This window comes from Mesoplodon mirus (assembly GCF_964341445.2).
Source record: "Mesoplodon mirus genome assembly, chromosome: 10".
NCBI classification, from domain to species: Eukaryota; Metazoa; Chordata; class Mammalia; order Artiodactyla; family Ziphiidae; genus Mesoplodon; species Mesoplodon mirus.
The window spans coordinates 109,774,044-109,793,543 of NC_138986.1; the positions used below are offsets into that span (position 1 = coordinate 109,774,044).

Genomic DNA, 19,500 nt, shown 5'->3' on the forward strand with positions numbered 1-19,500 from the left:
GACCTAGATCTATATGGATTCACGTGGATAAATCTTGAAAACATAATATTGATTGAAAGAAAATAAGATAAAGAATGTTAGATTGTGATAACAGGTATGTAATATTTAAATATTTAAATCAATTCAACATATTGCTTCTATACATAGAGATGCAAGAAAATAAACTTTATCCAAAGAACACATTATTTACATTTAATATGCTCATTTATCTAGGAGACCCAAAAGAACCCACAGATAAACTAGCAGGAACTAATAAGACGGTTCAACAAGGCACACACATACAAGATCAATAAATTTTAGAAGTCAATCAGGCTCTTCTACACTGGCGATAACAAATTAGAAACTGTAAAAGAAAATAAGAAAAAAAGAAGATCTAAAAATAGTCACAAGAGCCATATAAATTATTTAGAGCTAAGCATACGTAGAAGGCAATATAACTAACAAACTGAGTACGAACAGATAAACTCCGCCCAACCCAAGGTTAGGAAAAGACTGTTGTTACTTTATGAGAACAGACCCTCTTCTTACGGAGCAGATCAGTAAGTGAGAGTGAATCAAAGAAACACAGCATTTGAAAAGTCAGCTAGTCCAAGCCTCTTGATCGCACATACAGAAGCTGAAGCCCAGATAGGTTGAGTTACTTGCTAAAGGGCCCAATGTCCTGACTCAAGGACTAGCATTTTTCACTCAGTCGCAAGACACAATCAAATGCAGTACCTTGGAAAGAGATGGGGAAAAAATGAAGAAATCAATTATATAGTTCCTCATCTTTAAGTACAGAAAGAGCCGTGACAAAATTACACGTATTGAGGGAAAATTGAAGTGCAGAGTTTAAAATGTCAATAATCCACAGGGAAACTGGAGACCATTTAAAATATTCATATTAAATCACTCTAGAAAAGACATTAAAAGATCTCCAATCAAAATGTGAATTTTATAATAGACATGGTATGATACAATTTATAATAGATATGGTATGAACCTTTCTATTTCACGGGAAAGCTTCGGCTGGGAAAAAGGAATTGTTCTTGAAAATGGGGCGTGTGCTACTGCAGACACTGTGCTCAACCTAGGTCCACCGAATGCTCTGATGTCATCACTGAGGTCACAGAATTCCACTGTGCGCCTGGCAACCTTGCAAACATAACAGCCCTGGTGAGCACTAGGCAGTACTGCTGGTTCACTAAGTGGTACAAGTTTTTCAGCCATTTAGGAGACTTGACCATTTTTATTTGTATTGAATCATTTCAACGGATTGCCCAAGAGCCAAGAAGGGCCAACCTGTAGGGAAGAGGAGGAGTTGGACATCTCTTGAGGCATCTTCTAAGGGAGACTTCTAGTTGGTACGATGGAACGGCGACAAAAGAGGAAACATCTGGAAAATGAAGAGTCCCAGGAAACTGCCGAGAACGGTGGAGGTATGTGGGGGGCAACTTGTCTGGGGCACATGGGTTTCTGCCAAACTGAAGCTTCTCCAGGAAGCGGGGGACTGAGAACTTGTCACCTGTGAAGCAGGGAGCGAGAGACCTTGTCTCACTGATGCTGCCGTATCTATCCAGAGGGTCCCTGTGGTGTGAGACGGCACAGAATGGCCAGATGCCCCCTGGGAGATGGGAGGTCAGCTCCGCTGGTCTGAGGACTCTCTCCTGGGGCAGCCGGGCCTGGAGCTTTGTCGGACTCACAGCAGGCTGCATCCTGCTTGCACAGACCTAGAGGTGCAGCTTTTCTCAGACCCCGATTTCTCTCTTATTCTCTTGGATCTTTCCCTGGGGTCATGAGGTGGGGGATGTGAAGGACGCAAGGATGCTGAGAGAGACCCATGAGTTGCTTGGCCTCTTTTACCAAAGTGGAAAGAGAAGCCCCATGAGTTGAAGGCCCTGTTGAAAAATATCTTGACAAGTGGAATGCACTTTGAAAGAAGATTGTTTGTCTAGGGATGGTGTCATATTGAAAGCAAGGAGGATTTATTCCTTCAACAGGAAGAATTTCCCAAAGGAGATCAAGGGAAGGGAAGGGTTTTCCAGAGACTGAAACCGCGTGAGCGGGGGTGAGAAATGTCCTCAGGGTCCTGCGGGGAGCTCTGAGAGCCACGGGCCACGTGGTGCCTGCGTGCATTAAATGTAAGCGAGTAGCTTGCCCTGGGAGAGGGGTGGTCACCCCAGAGCTCCAGCTAGAGGCCTCTGCCCCAGATTAGAGCCCAGTAGCTCCTACCAGGCCCAGGGCCCTGGAGACTGTAGGATGGGCCCTGGGAATGGAGCTCTAGACAGCAGGCAGATTTCCAGGCAGTGGCTGGGACAGGCTGGGGAAGGCAATGACTGCCCCTGACCATTCAGAATATTTTGCTCTATGTTCCTGTGTGTGTGTGTGTGAGAGAGTGAGTGTGTGTGTGTGTGTGTGTGTGCGTGTGTGTGTGTGGTAGTGCAGAGAAGAGCGAGATGAATGGGGGTAGAGTGCTTACCAGATATAACATCTGTGTGGTAAAGTTCTTGTCACCCTGCCTGGAGCTGGCTGACACTCGGCGTACCTAGGAGTGTATACAGAATTCTTGTTAGGGGTGTTTTAGGAGACAGTAACTCATACACCCATGTACACTCTGATACAGCAAAAATATCACACACCCCACATATAACTTCCTTATTAAACCACACACAGCACATGGAGGTATATACACGCATCCCTCCTATACTACGTTCTCATACAACCCACCTGTATCACAATCCTCTCCTCCAACACCAAACGCTGGAGATGAGATATGTATATAGACACACACACTATATATATAGGACACACACACACACACACACTATATATACATGTATTTCCTCAACTCTTGCACAAACACAGCTAACTTCAGCCATCTCTAAATACCTCTGTAAGAACCAGTCACGTGTCATACACACCACCCTTATAACACATTCTTGAGTAATGCCAGACCCGCTTTGTACAAACCACAGGAAACCACAGTCTCAGTAACCCATGTCAGGATTGCCAGAGAAAATATGGGCTATCCAGTTCAATTTGAATTCCAGATAAACAACAAGTAAGTTTTCAGTATCCGTATGTCCCACATATTGTATGGGCCCTACTTACACTAAAACTAAGTCAGGCCAAATACTGCATGGGAATACTTACACTAAAAAATTATTCTGGGTTTATCTGAAACTGAAATTTAACTGGGTGCCTTGTATTCTTGTTCGCTAAGTCTGGCAACCCTTATATACTTACCACCAGCTGATGTATTATATATTTATTGTAGTTTTGTTTAGTGTGTGTCTTCCCCTACTAGAATGTGCAGCGTTACCAAAGACTACAACAATGCAAGAGTGCCGGATACACAGGAGTAGCTGCTTACTGAATCTTGGTGAATGAATGAATGAACACGCACCATAAATACAAGCCACACCATGTAATGAGGAAAAGTTACATGTCCCAGAATTCCTGACTTGTGAACAGAAACCATGCACACAAAGGCCACAGACACAGATAGACACGTCTGCACTGTGCTCCCGATGCCAACCCCACACTTACCACAGACTTAACTGATACACATCACTCACTCTTCCCACACACTCACAGTCACCACCGAGGCCTACATTACCAACTAGACAGTGAGAGAATAAGTATTGATTGGAATTAAATCCTGGAGGATCCACTGGGAACCACACTCTCAACTGTGTGTATTCACTGCACCTGACACGTGTCACACACTCAGTAAATATCGGTGGACAGAGGACTGATGAACCCACCCTGAGCCTTTCATTCCTCCCTCAGGACTCTCGAAGTCACAAGAGGATCCCCCTCGGCTTCGATCCACAGTGGTGGCCCAAGGCTGCAGCTCAGGGGCAGGGGAGGTCTCCTCTGCCTCTAAATACTTCTTCTGTACTTCTACTCTGCGCAAGCTCAGCTACGCTGGTAAGGGCGCGGGGCTCCTCAGGTGAGGGGGTGCTTGGCTGTGAGGCAGGAGGCACACAGATCCCAGGGAGGCTGAGAGGAAATCCAGGGTCATCAGAGGTGATGAGGGCTCTGTGGAGGAGCCTGGGCAGGATGCCTGAGCTGTTCCGAGGGCATGGATGCCAGCTGAGTCTGGGAGTGTGTGTGTGAATACTGCTACTACCATGGTGGGGAAGTCAAGGAGCAGGGGCCGGAAAGGTCTGGGCTTGAGGTGGAGGGAAGAGGGACCAGATTAAGCATCTTCAGAGGAAAATGTAGGCTTTGTCTTTGCCTTTGCTTCCAGAGAAGGACAGAGTTCTGCATTATACACCTCCAGCCTGAGAGCAGGACCATCCAGCTCAGGTGTACACAGCTCACACATACACGTGCCCTCCAGGCACAGCCCTTCTCAGTGCACATCAACCCCAAGCACGTGCTCCACAGTACTCTCCTGCACCACAGCCCCATTCCACAAGGAATGCACCACCGATATTCCCAAACTCACACTCCTCGTCGTACACGCATCCAGCCGCATCCCTCACATACTACAGCCCTCACCACCATACTCCACACCCCTGTATATAGACACCGCTCCAGTATCCCCCCCACGCACATTAAAAGCCCACAGATGACACCCGATACACCACTCCGTCCTACGGCCAACAGACACCAAGCTCACGACATAGCTATGTCGTGCCAATGTCCCTCTCTCGTCTACCACACCTGCTCCCTCAGCTTCCGGCATGGCCCATGCATGTTATTATGATTTTCATTTCCTTTTTCAGGAATCCGGAGATTTCATCGAGACACTGCCCAGCCTAGACCACCCCTAGCCCAGGATCAGGAAGAAGGAGAGACCGCTTCCCCATCACACTGTGTCTCCTCCTCACCCTCTTCACCCTGTAAGAACTATCTGCACCCAGACAAAGAGGAAAGGGGCATGAAAATATACTACATGCAGGTACAAGTGAACAAGGGTGTCGCTGTCTCCTGGAAGACAAAGAAACCCTTGGGGTTGCCTGAAAAGCAGCTGACGATAGAAGAAGTGACCCTTCCTGAGGATGTGTGCGCAGTAGCCACTGACCCCTCTTCTGATGTGTCCACCAAAAGCCTCCTGTCTGACAGTGAGCCCACTGGGGAGGAGAAAGAGTATGAGGAAAGGGCAGAGCCAGGCAGCCCATCAGGGCCACCTGCTGTCGAGGAGAGACCCAGCGCCAAGACAGCGGACTGGATGCTGACCATGGAGACTAGCTTCAGGTGCATGGCTTGCTGCCGGGTCTTCCCCACCTTGGAGATCCTCCAGCAGCACGTGAAGTTCGGCGTCCTGCAGGGCTTCAGCTGCCGTGTCTTTCATCTCAACATGGCCCAGTGGATGGGCAATGTGGAATCCGAGAGCACCCCTGAGGAGGAGGAGGAGGAGGAGGAGGAGGAGGAGGAGGAGGATGAAGAGAAGCAAGAAGAAAAGGAGAATGAGGGAGAGCAGCCCACGGGGGAAGGCCCCAGCCCAAAGAGACCCCGCAGGCAGGGTCTTTTCTCTCCTTTGAGTTCCAAACAGCAACTGAGATTCATGGGACAGAAGATCCTGGAAGACGGTGTGGCCGTCCCTTGGAAGAGGTAAGGCTTGAGGCTGGCAGTCTTCTGAGCCTATGTCACGAGGGCCCAGAGGAGTCTAAGGGAAGGGGCCGCACACATGTGCTGGTTGACCTAATGGCTCTGCAGTTGCATCAAATGGGACACACCCAGCACTAACAAAGGCATTGACCTCTGTTGACGTAAACAAGAAGGTGGAGCCTTTTCCTAGGAGTTTTCTCAGGGTCTGCACGATGGACCTCAACTCTTAGAGGACGTACTGCCAGCAGCTCCTTCTCGGCAGAGAGAGCCAGGAGTGGTCTCAAGAGAGGACAGGGGCCCTTGCAGGACCAGAACTTTGAGGTCTGAGAGCCTTGGGCCTGAGCCGAGATCTCACCCTGACCACTGGACCTAGCCTTCTGTGACAAAGGGGAATAGGAAAGAGAGTCAGGTGGAAATGAGGTCCCCCGAGATATGGAAATGTTCCAGAACCTTCGTGGCGTGGTAGTTGATCTGGAGCCAAGCTCACTGTGGTGTGTGTGGCTCTGAGCATTAAGGCAATGCTGGAGGGTAACCCTGACCAGCAGAGCTTGGAGTGCTTCTTGTCTCTTCCTGTTCTACCTCATTTGCTTTATCCCTTCCAGGGAGAAGAAAGGACCCTCGGGAGAGTAGCAGACAGAATGCCGTGGTCTGAAGGAGGATGAAGGGACCGGCACTCAGTCTAACATCATATGACAATAGAAGCGTCCTATGCAATAAAGGGCATTTTCCAAACCTTTCCTGGAGCTTTGATTTAATGACATTTTTCTATCTATGCATCTATCTGTCAGCTACATCTGTATCTTTCAAGGTTTGTGAACAAGCTTTCACATAAGCACTAGAGACGTCCGCCAGCATTTTCCAGAAGAGGCCTGCAAATTGCTGGGGACTCCTCACAAATAGGGAACGGCCACAACCCCTGCCACACAGACTCTGCGCGTGGCCCTCCTGACGTACTCCCACTCTCTCTCTGAATTTCCCAACGTCTGAGATGAGGGTGCTGGCTGGAGGCAATGATCACGTGCAGGCTGAACCTTCTCCAGATTCTGATTCTCTTCCTGGGCCTATCGTCCTCAAGCACAGTTTCCATGTCCCTGGCCACACTGATCTCTCTCCTTCAGTCCTTCCCTCCCTCCCTCTCCTGCCTCCCAGTGCAGAGAATACTTTTTTGCATTTGAGACGACATTTATTTTTTGTTCACAGAATTCTCACCTGTTTTACTGTGGCCTCCGTTGTGAACATTCCAAAGCTGAGAATTTTCTTTTTTTCTCCCTCATTTCTGCTGAGTCTTTACCTTCCTAATGCAGTGAGCTCACAGTGCCTAGCTGACTGGATGAGGAAAAAAAATCCAGGGAGCAAAGAGAAATAATAAAAGAATATATCAGTTAATTTTTCATAGTGTTATCCAACTACATATTTTTAAAATTTTGGAATAATATTAGGAAACTTCTCTTTATAAAAAACTGAATTATTGGGCTTCCCTGGTGGAGCGGTAGTTAAGAATATGCCTGCGAATGCAGGGGACATGGGTTCGAGCCCTGGTCTGGGAAGATCCCACGTGCCACGGAGTAACTAAGCCCGCGCGCCACAACTACTGAGCCTGCGCTCTAGAGCCCGTGTGCCACATCAACCGAGCCCACGTGCCACGACTACGGAAGCCTGCGTGCCTAGAGCCCATGCTCCGCAACAAGAGAAGCCACTGCAATGAGAAGCCCGTGCACCACAGCCAAGAGGAGCCCCGGCGCACTGCAACTAGAGAACACCCGCTAGCAGCAACAAAGACCCAATGCAGCCCAAAATAAATTAATTAATTTAAAAAAATTGAATTAGTTTCAAGGGTACAATGTATAAAAGTACAATAAAAGCCCCCCTTCATAACCCCCCAACCCCACTCTCAAGATGGAATAGATATGCTGTGATACAATTTATAGTCGTAGTACTACTACTCCTCCCACTGCATCCGAAATCCTCTGAGCCAGGTGCAGCAGCTTCATTTCACAATGCTAGGACCCGCCACAAGACAGATGATAATCCCTTTGGACATTTCAAGGAGCGGCACCAGGGGAACAGTACCTGGGAAATGCCACTGACAGCTCAGAATATCCATGGCATTTCTAGAGCCTCGGCACTGCTCTCGCTCTGGGAATGAAGGTCCAAAAAGCACATCGGAGAATGTTCATAGTTGTAAACAAGCTCCACCTTTGAAACACAATCTACATAGAACCACATATACAAGCCTGCACAATGGATGAAGCCAAGGTCTCCTCCATGATTTCCCTTCTGACCACCTTATTGTCTCCTCAACCATAAAAGGTGAACTTGAAACTCAGGACCTTGCCTTGTCGCCAGAAACATCCAAGCTTGGATCAGTCTTTCTAAGACCAGATACTTGCTCTCTGAACTATTAGAGACTTGTCACATACACACAGGTAGAACAGGATTATTTCTATCTACCTGGGGACCTGGAGTCTTTCACATTGCTCCTGTTAAAACTCTCACAACAGCAAAACTTTACCTACAAAGGGTTCAAGCTATGACACTCCCAATTTCCACAAACCTCCTCAGCTCTTGTGAGTCACATGCAGCCAATTCCAGGAATTGGAAACATGGTTGTGAGGATGAAACTGACTTTGGGGCTCCCCTTGGATATGGTCTTCCAGACTTACCAAAAGGCCATTAAGAGGACGGTTTACCCCACCTCAGGGAAACCCGAGGCAGTACTTGCAGTCAAGGGCTGGCCATGGCTTCTGAGCTACATCCAAAAAGAATTTCATACTGTACCTGGATCTGCTGAAGCCATTTCTGACTGTCCGAGAGCCAGCATGTACCGCTCCTCAACTGCCTCCATTGTGGATCATCAGTAGGGCTGTCAGATTTAGTCAATAAAAGTACAGGATACCCAGTTAAACTTGAACTTCACATGAATAATAAGTCATTATTTTTAGTATAAGTACATCCTATGAACTATTTGGGGCATACTTATCTTAAAAATATACTTGTTGTTTTTCTGACATTCATATTTATCTAAACAGCCTATATTTTATCTGTCAACCCTACCCTTCAGAAATGATGGAGGCTCATAGAGATCCAGGAGACGCCTCAGCGCCTCCTCAGCTTTTATTTCTACGTCCTGGACAGCGAGCACGTACCTTCCACTCCCAGTCATTGGCTAGAATGGAGGATATTCTCTGTTTTAGAGCTTTTTCTACTTGTCATTGTTATTATCTTCCTTATTTTAAAGAGATGTTTATTTTCTCCCAAACTTAATAGCTCATCCAAAAGTATTTCAAAGTTCATTAGACAAGGGAAAAACAACATGGTTCTGAAAAGTGAAGGAAACCGCCTGGTGTTTAGTCAAGAAGTAGTAGGGAGATTGAAAAAGCCAAACTTAATAAGCAAATCTCTCCAAGGGTATTTTCAGAGCTTGATACCCTCCCACACCCTGAAAATATTATTACATCAAGAATGTAGAACTGCTAACCAAATGTAAGGCTCCCATATGATTCTATCAAACTGAGGATGCTTCTTTACTAAGCAGTGAGCACACCTGCTGCCCCAGGGACCTTGGCAGTTGCAACGTAGGGCTCTTCCCTTTGGGATGGAAACAGCAAGTTTTCCTGTGGTCTACACACTGGCCCCCAAAATACTACACTCCCAATACTTGTCAACTTTAAGTATTTTTCTACATATCTCCATTTTTCTGTTACTATTTGGACTACATCCTAGACTTGACACTACGTAAATTGCATTCAAGAAGCTATTTTTAAAAGTTGGTAGGAAACCTTAAATCTATAGCTTGCAGTCCCTGGCTTACTTTCATCCAGGTGCATAAGGGTTTTCAAAAGTAGTCAGGTTAGTTACCCCATATCACAGCCCCACGCTTGTGTCACAGGTATAAAAATGGAACATGCTATTTAAGGTTTTAGTTGCCAAATCATCAAGCCTCCCAGACAGAGGCAATAGAGCAAAATGATTACAGAGGCATGGATTTTGATTTGCTCCAGTGTCTTGGGCAAGTCACTTGGCCTCTGTATTTATTTGTACTTATCTGCACTTATCTGTCACTTGGGGGTCATAATTGTACCTGGTCCATGGGTACGTTGTACAAATGATCTGTAAGGTAGTTACAAGAAACCGACACAGAGTAAGCACTCCACAGACATTGGCTATTAGCTATTGGAAATAGTTCTCCGTGAAACAGATGACTTTATCAGTGGATGACACGGTGGGAGACAGTGAATCACAGAATCACAGCATGTTGAAAGTGACCTAGTTCACACTCTTATGTGAAAAGAAGAAAAGTGTGCATGGGTAGAAAATGTCTGAAACTTTACCTAACAAATAGTTCATCATGTTAGCATGGAGGATTAGAATAAATCAGGAAAGGAGGAAAGAAAAACTTGAGTGTCATTCAATTTCTCTATCATTTGTGTTTCTACACTGAGACTCTGAATACACTGGAAGTGCAAATTTTTTTAATGTGGCGGGATAAAGGTTTTCAAGTTTTCCTGATCCATCCGTATTATTATCTCAGAATTGCTGGCAGTTCTTGCCATCTTCGGATCTACACCCATGTGAGTCAGTGGGCCGTTCTGGACGGAGGAGATAATAGAGCAGAAGTGAAGTGAGAGGAAAGGAGAGAAAAGATTTTCTGTTTTCTCTTCAAAGAGGAAAGGTCTTTGGAATGGGAACAACTCACAACCAAACTTTGGGGAAAGGATGTGATGGAAAACGAGACAAACATCCTACCCCTGTGATGAGAAGGATTCCCTGGGCTGGATGGAGGGAGGTCACAGGTGGCTGGCGAGGAAACCAACTAGCGAGAAACACACACAAGGGCAGAGTAAACACCCTGAGGCCACTCAGCCTGACTCCATGCAAACATATGTCCAGCAGACAGCCCTTCACCTGTGGCTCCCCAGCAAGACAGGTACCTCGGGGGTGCCAACTCATTCTGAGTCCATTATGCCTGGCCATTCATAAACCGCCGTCTAACGTGTGAGGAATAAACTCTCAATGTGTATGAGGAAATTGGGGAAGGAGATTGAAAAGTTACTTAAACGAAAGAAAAGAAGTTCAGGAAGGCAGGATGGTAGAGAGACAAGAAAAAGACCTTAAAAGATAGAAAGGATTTGCCAAAGAAGAGAAAGAAAAAGAAATGATTCCGAATGGGTTAACCTGCAGCTAGGAAGTTAAGGAAGATTATTGATGGGTGAAGACTATGGAATAAAGTGAATAAAATTTATCAGAAGTTGCTGAGAATATGCTAAGCAGCATGATTATCAAATTATGAATTGGCTGCAATGGCATTCTAGGGGAGCACTAGGAAGGGGAAGCAAATGTTCCTGAGATGACAGTAGCAGGTGGAAAGTTGTTTCAGGGGAAGATCAGTCTTGCAGAGGGTGTATCAGAGTAGGGCAAGTGTGAGCAAGCAAGGAAATACTAAGTGTATATGGTTCCTTCACTGAGTGCACCCAGCCCCGTGGTCAGCCTTGAGAACAAGCAGCACTTCAGGTACTGGAGCTACATTTCAGTCATCAAGACTTGAGAAGACACCCTTAACTCAGGTCTTCTCTTCAAACTCCATCGTTCCTTCTTGACCTTCATTTGGCCTCTTCACTTACCCTCAAGCTGTGGACTGAGGCCACAGAGCAAGATGGATCACTAGTGTCCTCCATCCCCGAGAGACTGTGGTTCACATCAGTGGAGCACCAAAGGCAATAACCAAGTAACAGACACAAGAGTGTATGAAGAAGAAGAGATTCTGATAAGGCTTTCTGTGACAGTGTGGGCCAAGTCGGATCTATATGGCTGGTATCACGTGAATTATGAGCAGCCTTAGGGGAGAAGTTCTCAGAAGGCAGAGCCTGGCTCTCTAGAGGCTCTGTGTCCTCAGAGCCCACTCCAAGACCTCAGTTACAGCTTCGGCCCCCAATATCTCTCCCTCTGCCTGCTCACAGTTTTTGAAGTCTTCTTTCCTCCACATTTCTCTTGAGAGGTGGAGGAGGAAGATGAGCTTCAGGCCAGCTCAGACTCCCCTGGGATCCCAGCAGGATGCCTATCATTAACCTCCCACCTTCTAGGAAGCTCCTAAGATCTTCACATTTGGGGCAGTTCTCATTTCAGCTGTGCTTCAAATTGCTGGCTGGAGACGGCCTGTTGGAACGTGGCAAAAAGCAAGTAGCAGTCCTTCGGGCAGCCTGGCCCTTCTCGACTGTCAGACATCGTCAGGGATATTCTAGGAAATGTTGTTTGTTCTAGAGAAGGGAGGGAAACAATCCAATTGTCCAATAATGCTTGAATGGAAAATAAATGATGCTATATGCATGTGATCAAATAATATCAAACAGTCAAAAATCAAAGACCTAGATCTATATGGATTCACGTGGATAAATCTTGAAAACATAATATTGATTGAAAGAAAATAAGATAAAGAATGTTAGATTGTGATAACAGGTATGTAATATTTAAATATTTAAATCAATTCAACATATTGCTTCTATACATAGAGATGCAAGAAAATAAACTTTATCCAAAGAACACATTATTTACATTTAATATGCTCATTTGTCTAGGAGACCCAAAAGAACCCACAGATAAACTAGCAGGAACTAATAAGACGGTTCAACAAGGCACACACATACAAGATCAATAAATTTTAGAAGTCAATCAGGCTCCTCTACACTGGCGATAACAAATTAGAAACTGTAAAAGAAAATAAGAAAAAAAGAAGATCTAAAAATAGTCACAAGAGCCATATAAATTATTTAGAGCTAAGCATACGTAGAAGGCAATATAACTAACAAACTGAGTACGAACAGATAAACTCTGCCCAACCCAAGGTTAGGGAAAGACTGTTGTTACTTTATGAGAACAGACCCTCTTCTTACGGAGCAGATCAGTAAGTGAGAGTGAATCAAAGAAACACAGCATTTGAAAAGTCAGCTAGTCCAAGCCTCTTGATCGCACATACAGAAGCTGAAGCCCAGATAGGTTGAGTTACTTGCTAAAGGGCCCAATGTCCTGACTCAAGGACTAGCATTTTTCACTCAGTCGCAAGACACAATCAAATGCAGTACCTTGGAAAGAGATGGGGAAAAAATGAAGAAATCAATTATATAGTTCCTCATCTTTAAGTACAGAAAGAGCTGTGACAAAATTACACGTATTGAGGGAAAATTGAAGTGCAGAGTTTAAAATGTCAATAATCCACAGGGAAACTGGAGACCATTTAAAATATTCATATTAAATCTCTCTAGAAAAGACATTAAAAGATCTCCAATCAAGACAAAAGACCTGTATGCAGAAAATTATAAGACACTGATGAAAGAAATTAAAGATGATACAAATAGATGGAGAGATGTACCATGTTCTTGGATTGGAAGAATCAACATTGTGAAAATGACTCTACTACCCAAAGCAATCTACAGATTCAATGCAATCCCTATCAAACTACCACTGGCATTTTTCACAGAACTAGAACAAAAAATTTCACAATTTGTATGGAAACACAAAAGACCCCGAATAGCCAAAGCAATCTTGAGAACGAAAAATGGAGCTGGAGGAATCAGGCTCCCTGACTTCAGACTATACTACAAGGCTACAGTAATCAAGACAGTATGGTACTGGCACAAAAACAGAAAGATAGATCAATGGAACAGGATAGAAAGCCCAGAGTTAAACCCACGGACATATGGTCACCTTATCTTTGATAAAGGAGGCAGGAATGTACAGTGGAGAAAGGACAGTCTCTTCAATAAGTGGTGCTGGGAAAACTGGATAGGGACATGTAAAAGTATGAGATTAGATCACTCCCTAACACCATACACAAAAATAAGCTCAAAATGGATTAAAGACCTAAATGTAAGGCCAGACACTATCAAACTCTTAGAGGAAAACATAGGCAGGACACTCTATGACATAAATCACAGCAAGATCCTTTTTGACCCACCTCCTAGAGAAATGGAAATAAAGACAAAAATAAACACATGGGACCTAATGAAACTTAAAAGCTTTTGCACAGCAAAGGAAACCATAAACAAGACCAAAAGACAACCCTCAGAATGGGAGAAAATATTTGCAAATGAAGCAACTGACAAAGGATTAATCTCCAAAATTTATAAGCAGCTCATGCAGCTCAATAAGAAAAAAACAAACAACCCAATCCAAAAATGGGCAGAAGACCTAAATAGACATTTCTCCACAGAAGATATACAGAGTGCCAACAAACACATGAAAGGATGCTCAACATCTTTACTCATTAGAGAAATGCAAATCAAAACTACAATGAGATATCATCTCACACCAGTCAGAATGGCCATCATCAAAAAATCTAGAAACAATAAATGCTGGAGAGGGTGTGGAAAAAAGGGAACACTCTTGCACTGCTGGTGGGAATGTGAATTGGTACAACCACTGTGGAGAACGGTATGGAGGTTCCTTAAAAAACTACAAATAGAACTACCATATGACCCAGCAATCCCACTACTAGGCATATACCCTGAGAAAACCATAATTCAAAAAGAGACATGTACCAAAATGTTCATAGCAGCCCTATTTACAATAGCCCGGAGATGGAAACAACCTAAGTGTCCATCATCGGATGAATGGATAAAGAAGATGTGGCACATATATACAATGGAATATTACTCAGCCATAAAAAGAAATGAAATTGAGCTATTTGTAATGAGGTGGATAGACCTAGAGTGTGTCATACAGAGTGAAGTAAGTCAGAAAGAGAAAGACAAATACTGTATGCTAACACATATATATGGAATTTAAGAAAAAAAAATGTCATGAAGAACATAGGGTTAAGACAGGAATAAAGACACAGACCTACTAGAGAATGGACTTGAGGATATGTGGAGGGGGAAGGGTAAGCTGTGACAAAGTGAAAGAGCGGCATGGACATATATACACTACCAAACGTAAGGTAGATAGCTAGTGGGAAGCAGCCGCATAGCTCAGGGAGATCACCTCGGTGCTTTGTGACCACCTGGAGGGGTGGGATAGGGAGGATGGGAGGGAGACGCAAAAGGGAGGGGATATGGAAACATATGTATATGTATAATTGATTAAATTTGTTATAAAGCAAAAAAATAAAAAAAAAAGATCTCCAATCAAAATGTGAATCTTATAATAGACATGGTATGATACAATTTATAATAGATATGGTATGAACCTTTCTATTTCACGGGAAAGCTTCGGCTGGGAAAAAGGAATTGTTCTTGAAAATGGGGCGTGTGCTACTGCAGACACTGTGCTCAACCTAGGTCCACCGAATGCTCTGATGTCATCACTGAGGTCACAGAATTCCACTGTGCGCCTGGCAACCTTGCAAACATAACAGCCCTGGTGAGCACTAGGCAGTACTGCTGGTTCACTAAGTGGTACAAGTTTTTCAGCCATTTAGGAGACTTGACCATTTTTATTTGTATTGAATCATTTCAACGGATTGCCCAAGAGCCAAGAAGGGCCAACCTGTAGGGAAGAGGAGGAGTTGGACATCTCTTGAGGCATCTTCTAAGGGAGACTTCTAGTTGGTACGATGGAACGGTGACAAAAGAGGAAACATCTGGAAAATGAAGAGTCCCAGGAAACTGCCGAGAACGGTGGAGGTATGTGGGGGGCAACTTGTCTGGGGCACATGGGTTTCTGCCAAACTGAAGCTTCTCCAGGAAGCGGGGGACTGAGAACGTGTCACCTGTGAAGCAGGGAGCGAGAGACCTTGTCTCACTGATGCTGCCGTATCTATCCAGAGGGTCCCTGTGGTGTGAGACGGCACAGAATGGCCAGATGCCCCCTGGGAGATGGGAGGTCAGCTCCGCTGGTCTGAGGACTCTCTCCTGGGGCAGCCGGGCCTGGAGCTTTGTCGGACTCACAGCAGGCTGCATCCTGCTTGCACAGACCTAGAGGTGCAGCTTTTCTCAGACCCCGATTTCTCTCTTATTCTCTTGGATCTTTCCCTGGGGTCATGAGGTGGGGGATGTGAAGGACGCAAGGATGCTGAGAGAGACCCATGAGTTGCTTGGCCTCTTTTACCAAAGTGGAAAGAGAAGCCCCATGAGTTGAAGGCCCTGTTGAAAAATATCTTGACAAGTGGAATGTACTTTGAAAGAAGATTGTTTGTCTAGGGATGGTGTCATATTGAAAGCAAGGAGGATTTATTCCTTCAACGGGAAGAATTTCCCAAAGGAGATCAAGGGAAGGGAAGGGTTTTCCAGAGACTGAGACCGCGTGAGCGGGGGTGAGAAATGTCCTCAGGGTCCTGCGGGGAGCTCTGAGAGCCACGGGCCACGTGGTGCCTGCGTGCATTAAATGTAGGCGAGTAGCTTGCCCTGGGAGAGGGGTGGTCACCCCAGAGCTCCAGCTAGAGGCCTCTGCCCCAGATTAGAGCCCAGTAGCTCCTACCAGGCCCAGGGCCCTGGAGACTGTAGGATGGGCCCTGGGAATGGAGCTCTAGACAGCAGGCAGATTTCCAGGCAGTGGCTGGGACAGGCTGGGGAAGGCAATGACTGCCCCTGACCATTCAGAATATTTTGCTCTATGTTCCTGTGTGTGTGTGTGAGAGAGAGTGAGTGTGTGTGTGTGTGTGTGTGCGTGTGTGTGTGTGGTAGTGCAGAGAAGAGCGAGATGAATGGGTGTAGAGTGCTTACCAGATATAACATCTGTGTGGTAAAGTTCTTGTCACCCTGCCTGGAGCTGGCTGACACTCGGCGTACCTAGGAGTGTATACAGAATTCTTGTTAGGGGTGTTTTAGGAGACAGTAACTCATACACCCATGTACACTCTGATACAGCAAAAATATCACACACCCCACATATAACTTCCTTATTAAACCACACACAGCACATGGAGGTATATACACGCATCCCTCCTATACTACGTTCTCATACAACCCACCTGTATCACAATCCTCTCCTCCAACACCAAACGCTGGAGATGAGATATGTATATAGACACACACACTATATATATAGGACACACACACACACACACACTATATATACATGTATTTCCTCAACTCTTGCACAAACACAGCTAACTTCAGCCATCTCTAAATACCTCTGTAAGAACCAGTCACGTGTCATACACACCACCCTTATAACACATTCTTGAGTAATGCCAGACCCGCTTTGTACAAACCACAGGAAACCACAGTCTCAGTAACCCATGTCAGGATTGCCAGAGAAAATATGGGCTATCCAGTTCAATTTGAATTCCAGATAAACAACAAGTAAGTTTTCAGTATCCGTATGTCCCACATATTGTATGGGCCCTACTTACACTAAAACTAAGTCAGGCCAAATACTGCATGGGAATACTTACACTAAAAAATTATTCTGGGTTTATCTGAAACTGAAATTTAACTGGGTGCCTTGTATTCTTGTTCGCTAAGTCTGGCAACCCTTATATACTTACCACCAGCTGATGTATTATATATTTATTGTAGTTTTGTTTAGTGTGTGTCTTCCCCTACTAGAATGTGCAGCGTTACCAAAGACTACAACAATGCAAGAGTGCCGGATACACAGGAGTAGCTGCTTACTGAATCTTGGTGAATGAATGAATGAACACGCACCATAAATACAAGCCACACCATGTAATGAGGAAAAGTTACATGTCCCAGAATTCCTGACTTGTGAACAGAAACCATGCACACAAAGGCCTCAGACACACATAGACACGTCTGCACTGTGCTCCCCATGCCAACCCCACACTTACCACAGACTTAACTGATACACATCACTCACTCTTCCCACACACTCACAGTCACCACCGAGGCCTACATTACCAACTAGACAGTGAGAGAATAAGTATTGATTGGAATTAAATCCTGGAGGATCCACTGGGAACCACACTCTCAACTGTGTGTATTCACTGCACCTGACACGTGTCACACACTCAGTAAATATCTGTGGACAGAGGACTGATGAACCCACCCTGAGCCTTTCATTCCTCCCTCAGGACTCTCGAAGTCACAAGAGGATCCCCCTCGGCTTGGATCCACAGTGGTGGCCCAAGGCTGCAGCTCAGGGGCAGGGGAGGTCTCCTCTGCCTCTAAATACTTCTTCTGTACTTCTACTCTGCGCAAGCTCAGCTACGCTGGTAAGGGCGCGGGGCTCCTCAGGTGAGGGGGTGCTTGGCTGTGAGGCAGGAGGCACACAGATCCCAGGGAGGCTGAGAGGAAATCCAGGGTCATCAGAGGTGATGAGGGCTCTGTGGAGGAGCCTGGGCAGGATGCCTGAGCTGTTCCGAGGGCATGGATGCCAGCTGAGTGTGGGAGTGTGTGTGTGAATACTGCTACTACCATGGTGGGGAAGTCAAGGAGCAGGGGCCGGAAAGGTCTGGGCTTGAGGTGGAGGGAAGAGGGACCAGATTAAGCATCTTCAGAGGAAAATGTAGGCTTTGTCTTTGCCTTTGCTTCCAGAGAAGGACAAAGTTCTGCATTATCCACCTCCAGCCTGAGAGCAGGACCATCCAGCTCAGGTGTACACAGCTCACACATACACGTGCCCTCCAGGCACAGCCCTTCTCAGTGCACATCAACCCCAAGCACGTGCTCCACAGTACTCTCCTGCACCACAGCCCCATTCCACAAGGAATGCACCACCGATATTCCCAAACTCACACTCCTCGTCGTACACGCATCCAGCCGCATCCCTCACATACTACAGCCCTCACCACCATACTCCACACCCCTGTATATAGACACCGCTCCAGTATCCCCCCCCACGCACATTAAAAGCCCACAGATGACACCCGATACACCACTCCGTCCTACGGCCAACAGACACCAAGCTCACGACATAGCTATGTCGTGCCAATGTCCCTCTCTCGTCTACCACACCTGCTCCCTCAGCTTCCGGCATGGCCCATGCATGTTATTATGATTTTCATTTCCTTTTTCAGGAATCCGGAGATTTCATCGAGACACTGCCCAGCCTAGACCACCCCTAGCCCAGGATCAGGAAGAAGGAGAGACCGCTTCCCCATCACACTGTGTCTCCTCCTCACCCTCTTCACCCTGTAAGAACTATCTGCACCCAGACAAAGAGGAAAGGGGCATGAAAATATACTACATGCAGGTACAAGTGAACAAGGGTGTCGCTGTCTCCTGGAAGACAAAGAAACCCTTGGGGTTGCCTGAAAAGCAGCTGACGATAGAAGAAGTGACCCTTCCTGAGGATGTGTGCGCAGTAGCCACTGACCCCTCTTCTGATGTGTCCACCAAAAGCCTCCTGTCTGACAGTGAGCCCACTGGGGAGGAGAAAGAGTATGAGGAAAGGGCAGAGCCAGGCAGCCCATCAGGGCCACCTGCTGTCGAGGAGAGACCCAGCGCCAAGACAGCGGACTGGATGCTGACCATGGAGACTAGCTTCAGGTGCATGGCTTGCTGCCGGGTCTTCCCCACCTTGGAGATCCTCCAGCAGCACGTGAAGTTCGGCGTCCTGCAGGGCTTCAGCTGCCGTGTCTTTCATCTCAACATGGCCCAGTGGATGGGCAATGTGGAATCCGAGAGCACCCCTGAGGAGGAGGAGGAGGAGGAGGAGGAGGAGGAGGAGGATGAAGAGAAGCAAGAAGAAAAGGAGAATGAGGGAGAGCAGCCCACGGGGGAAGGCCCCAGCCCAAAGAGACCCCGCAGGCAGGGTCTTTTCTCTCCTTTGAGTTCCAAACAGCAACTGAGATTCATGGGACAGAAGATCCTGGAAGACGGTGTGGCCGTCCCTTGGAAGAGGTAAGGCTTGAGGCTGGCAGTCTTCTGAGCCTATGTCACGAGGGCCCAGAGGAGTCTAAGGGAAGGGGCCGCACACATGTGCTGGTTGACCTAATGGCTCTGCAGTTGCATCAAATGGGACACACCCAGCACTAACAAAGGCATTGACCTCTGTTGACGTAAACAAGAAGGTGGAGCCTTTTCCTAGGAGTTTTCTCAGGGTCTGCACGATGGACCTGAACTC

General features: G+C 46.2%; 1 protein-coding gene across 1 annotated transcript in view; it reads left to right on the forward strand.

Moving 5' to 3' along the window:
* The window catches only part of LOC309810913 (protein FAM170A-like), a gene marked incomplete at both ends in the record, with an annotated part of 60,892 nt that overhangs the window by 22,209 nt on the left and 19,183 nt on the right, over nt 1-19,500 (forward strand). The window contains one exon of the mRNA XM_082633233.1: nt 4,838-5,451. Within this exon, the coding sequence (XP_082489359.1) occupies nt 4,838-5,451 (614 nt within the window). The remainder of the gene's footprint in view (nt 1-4,837; nt 5,452-19,500) is intronic.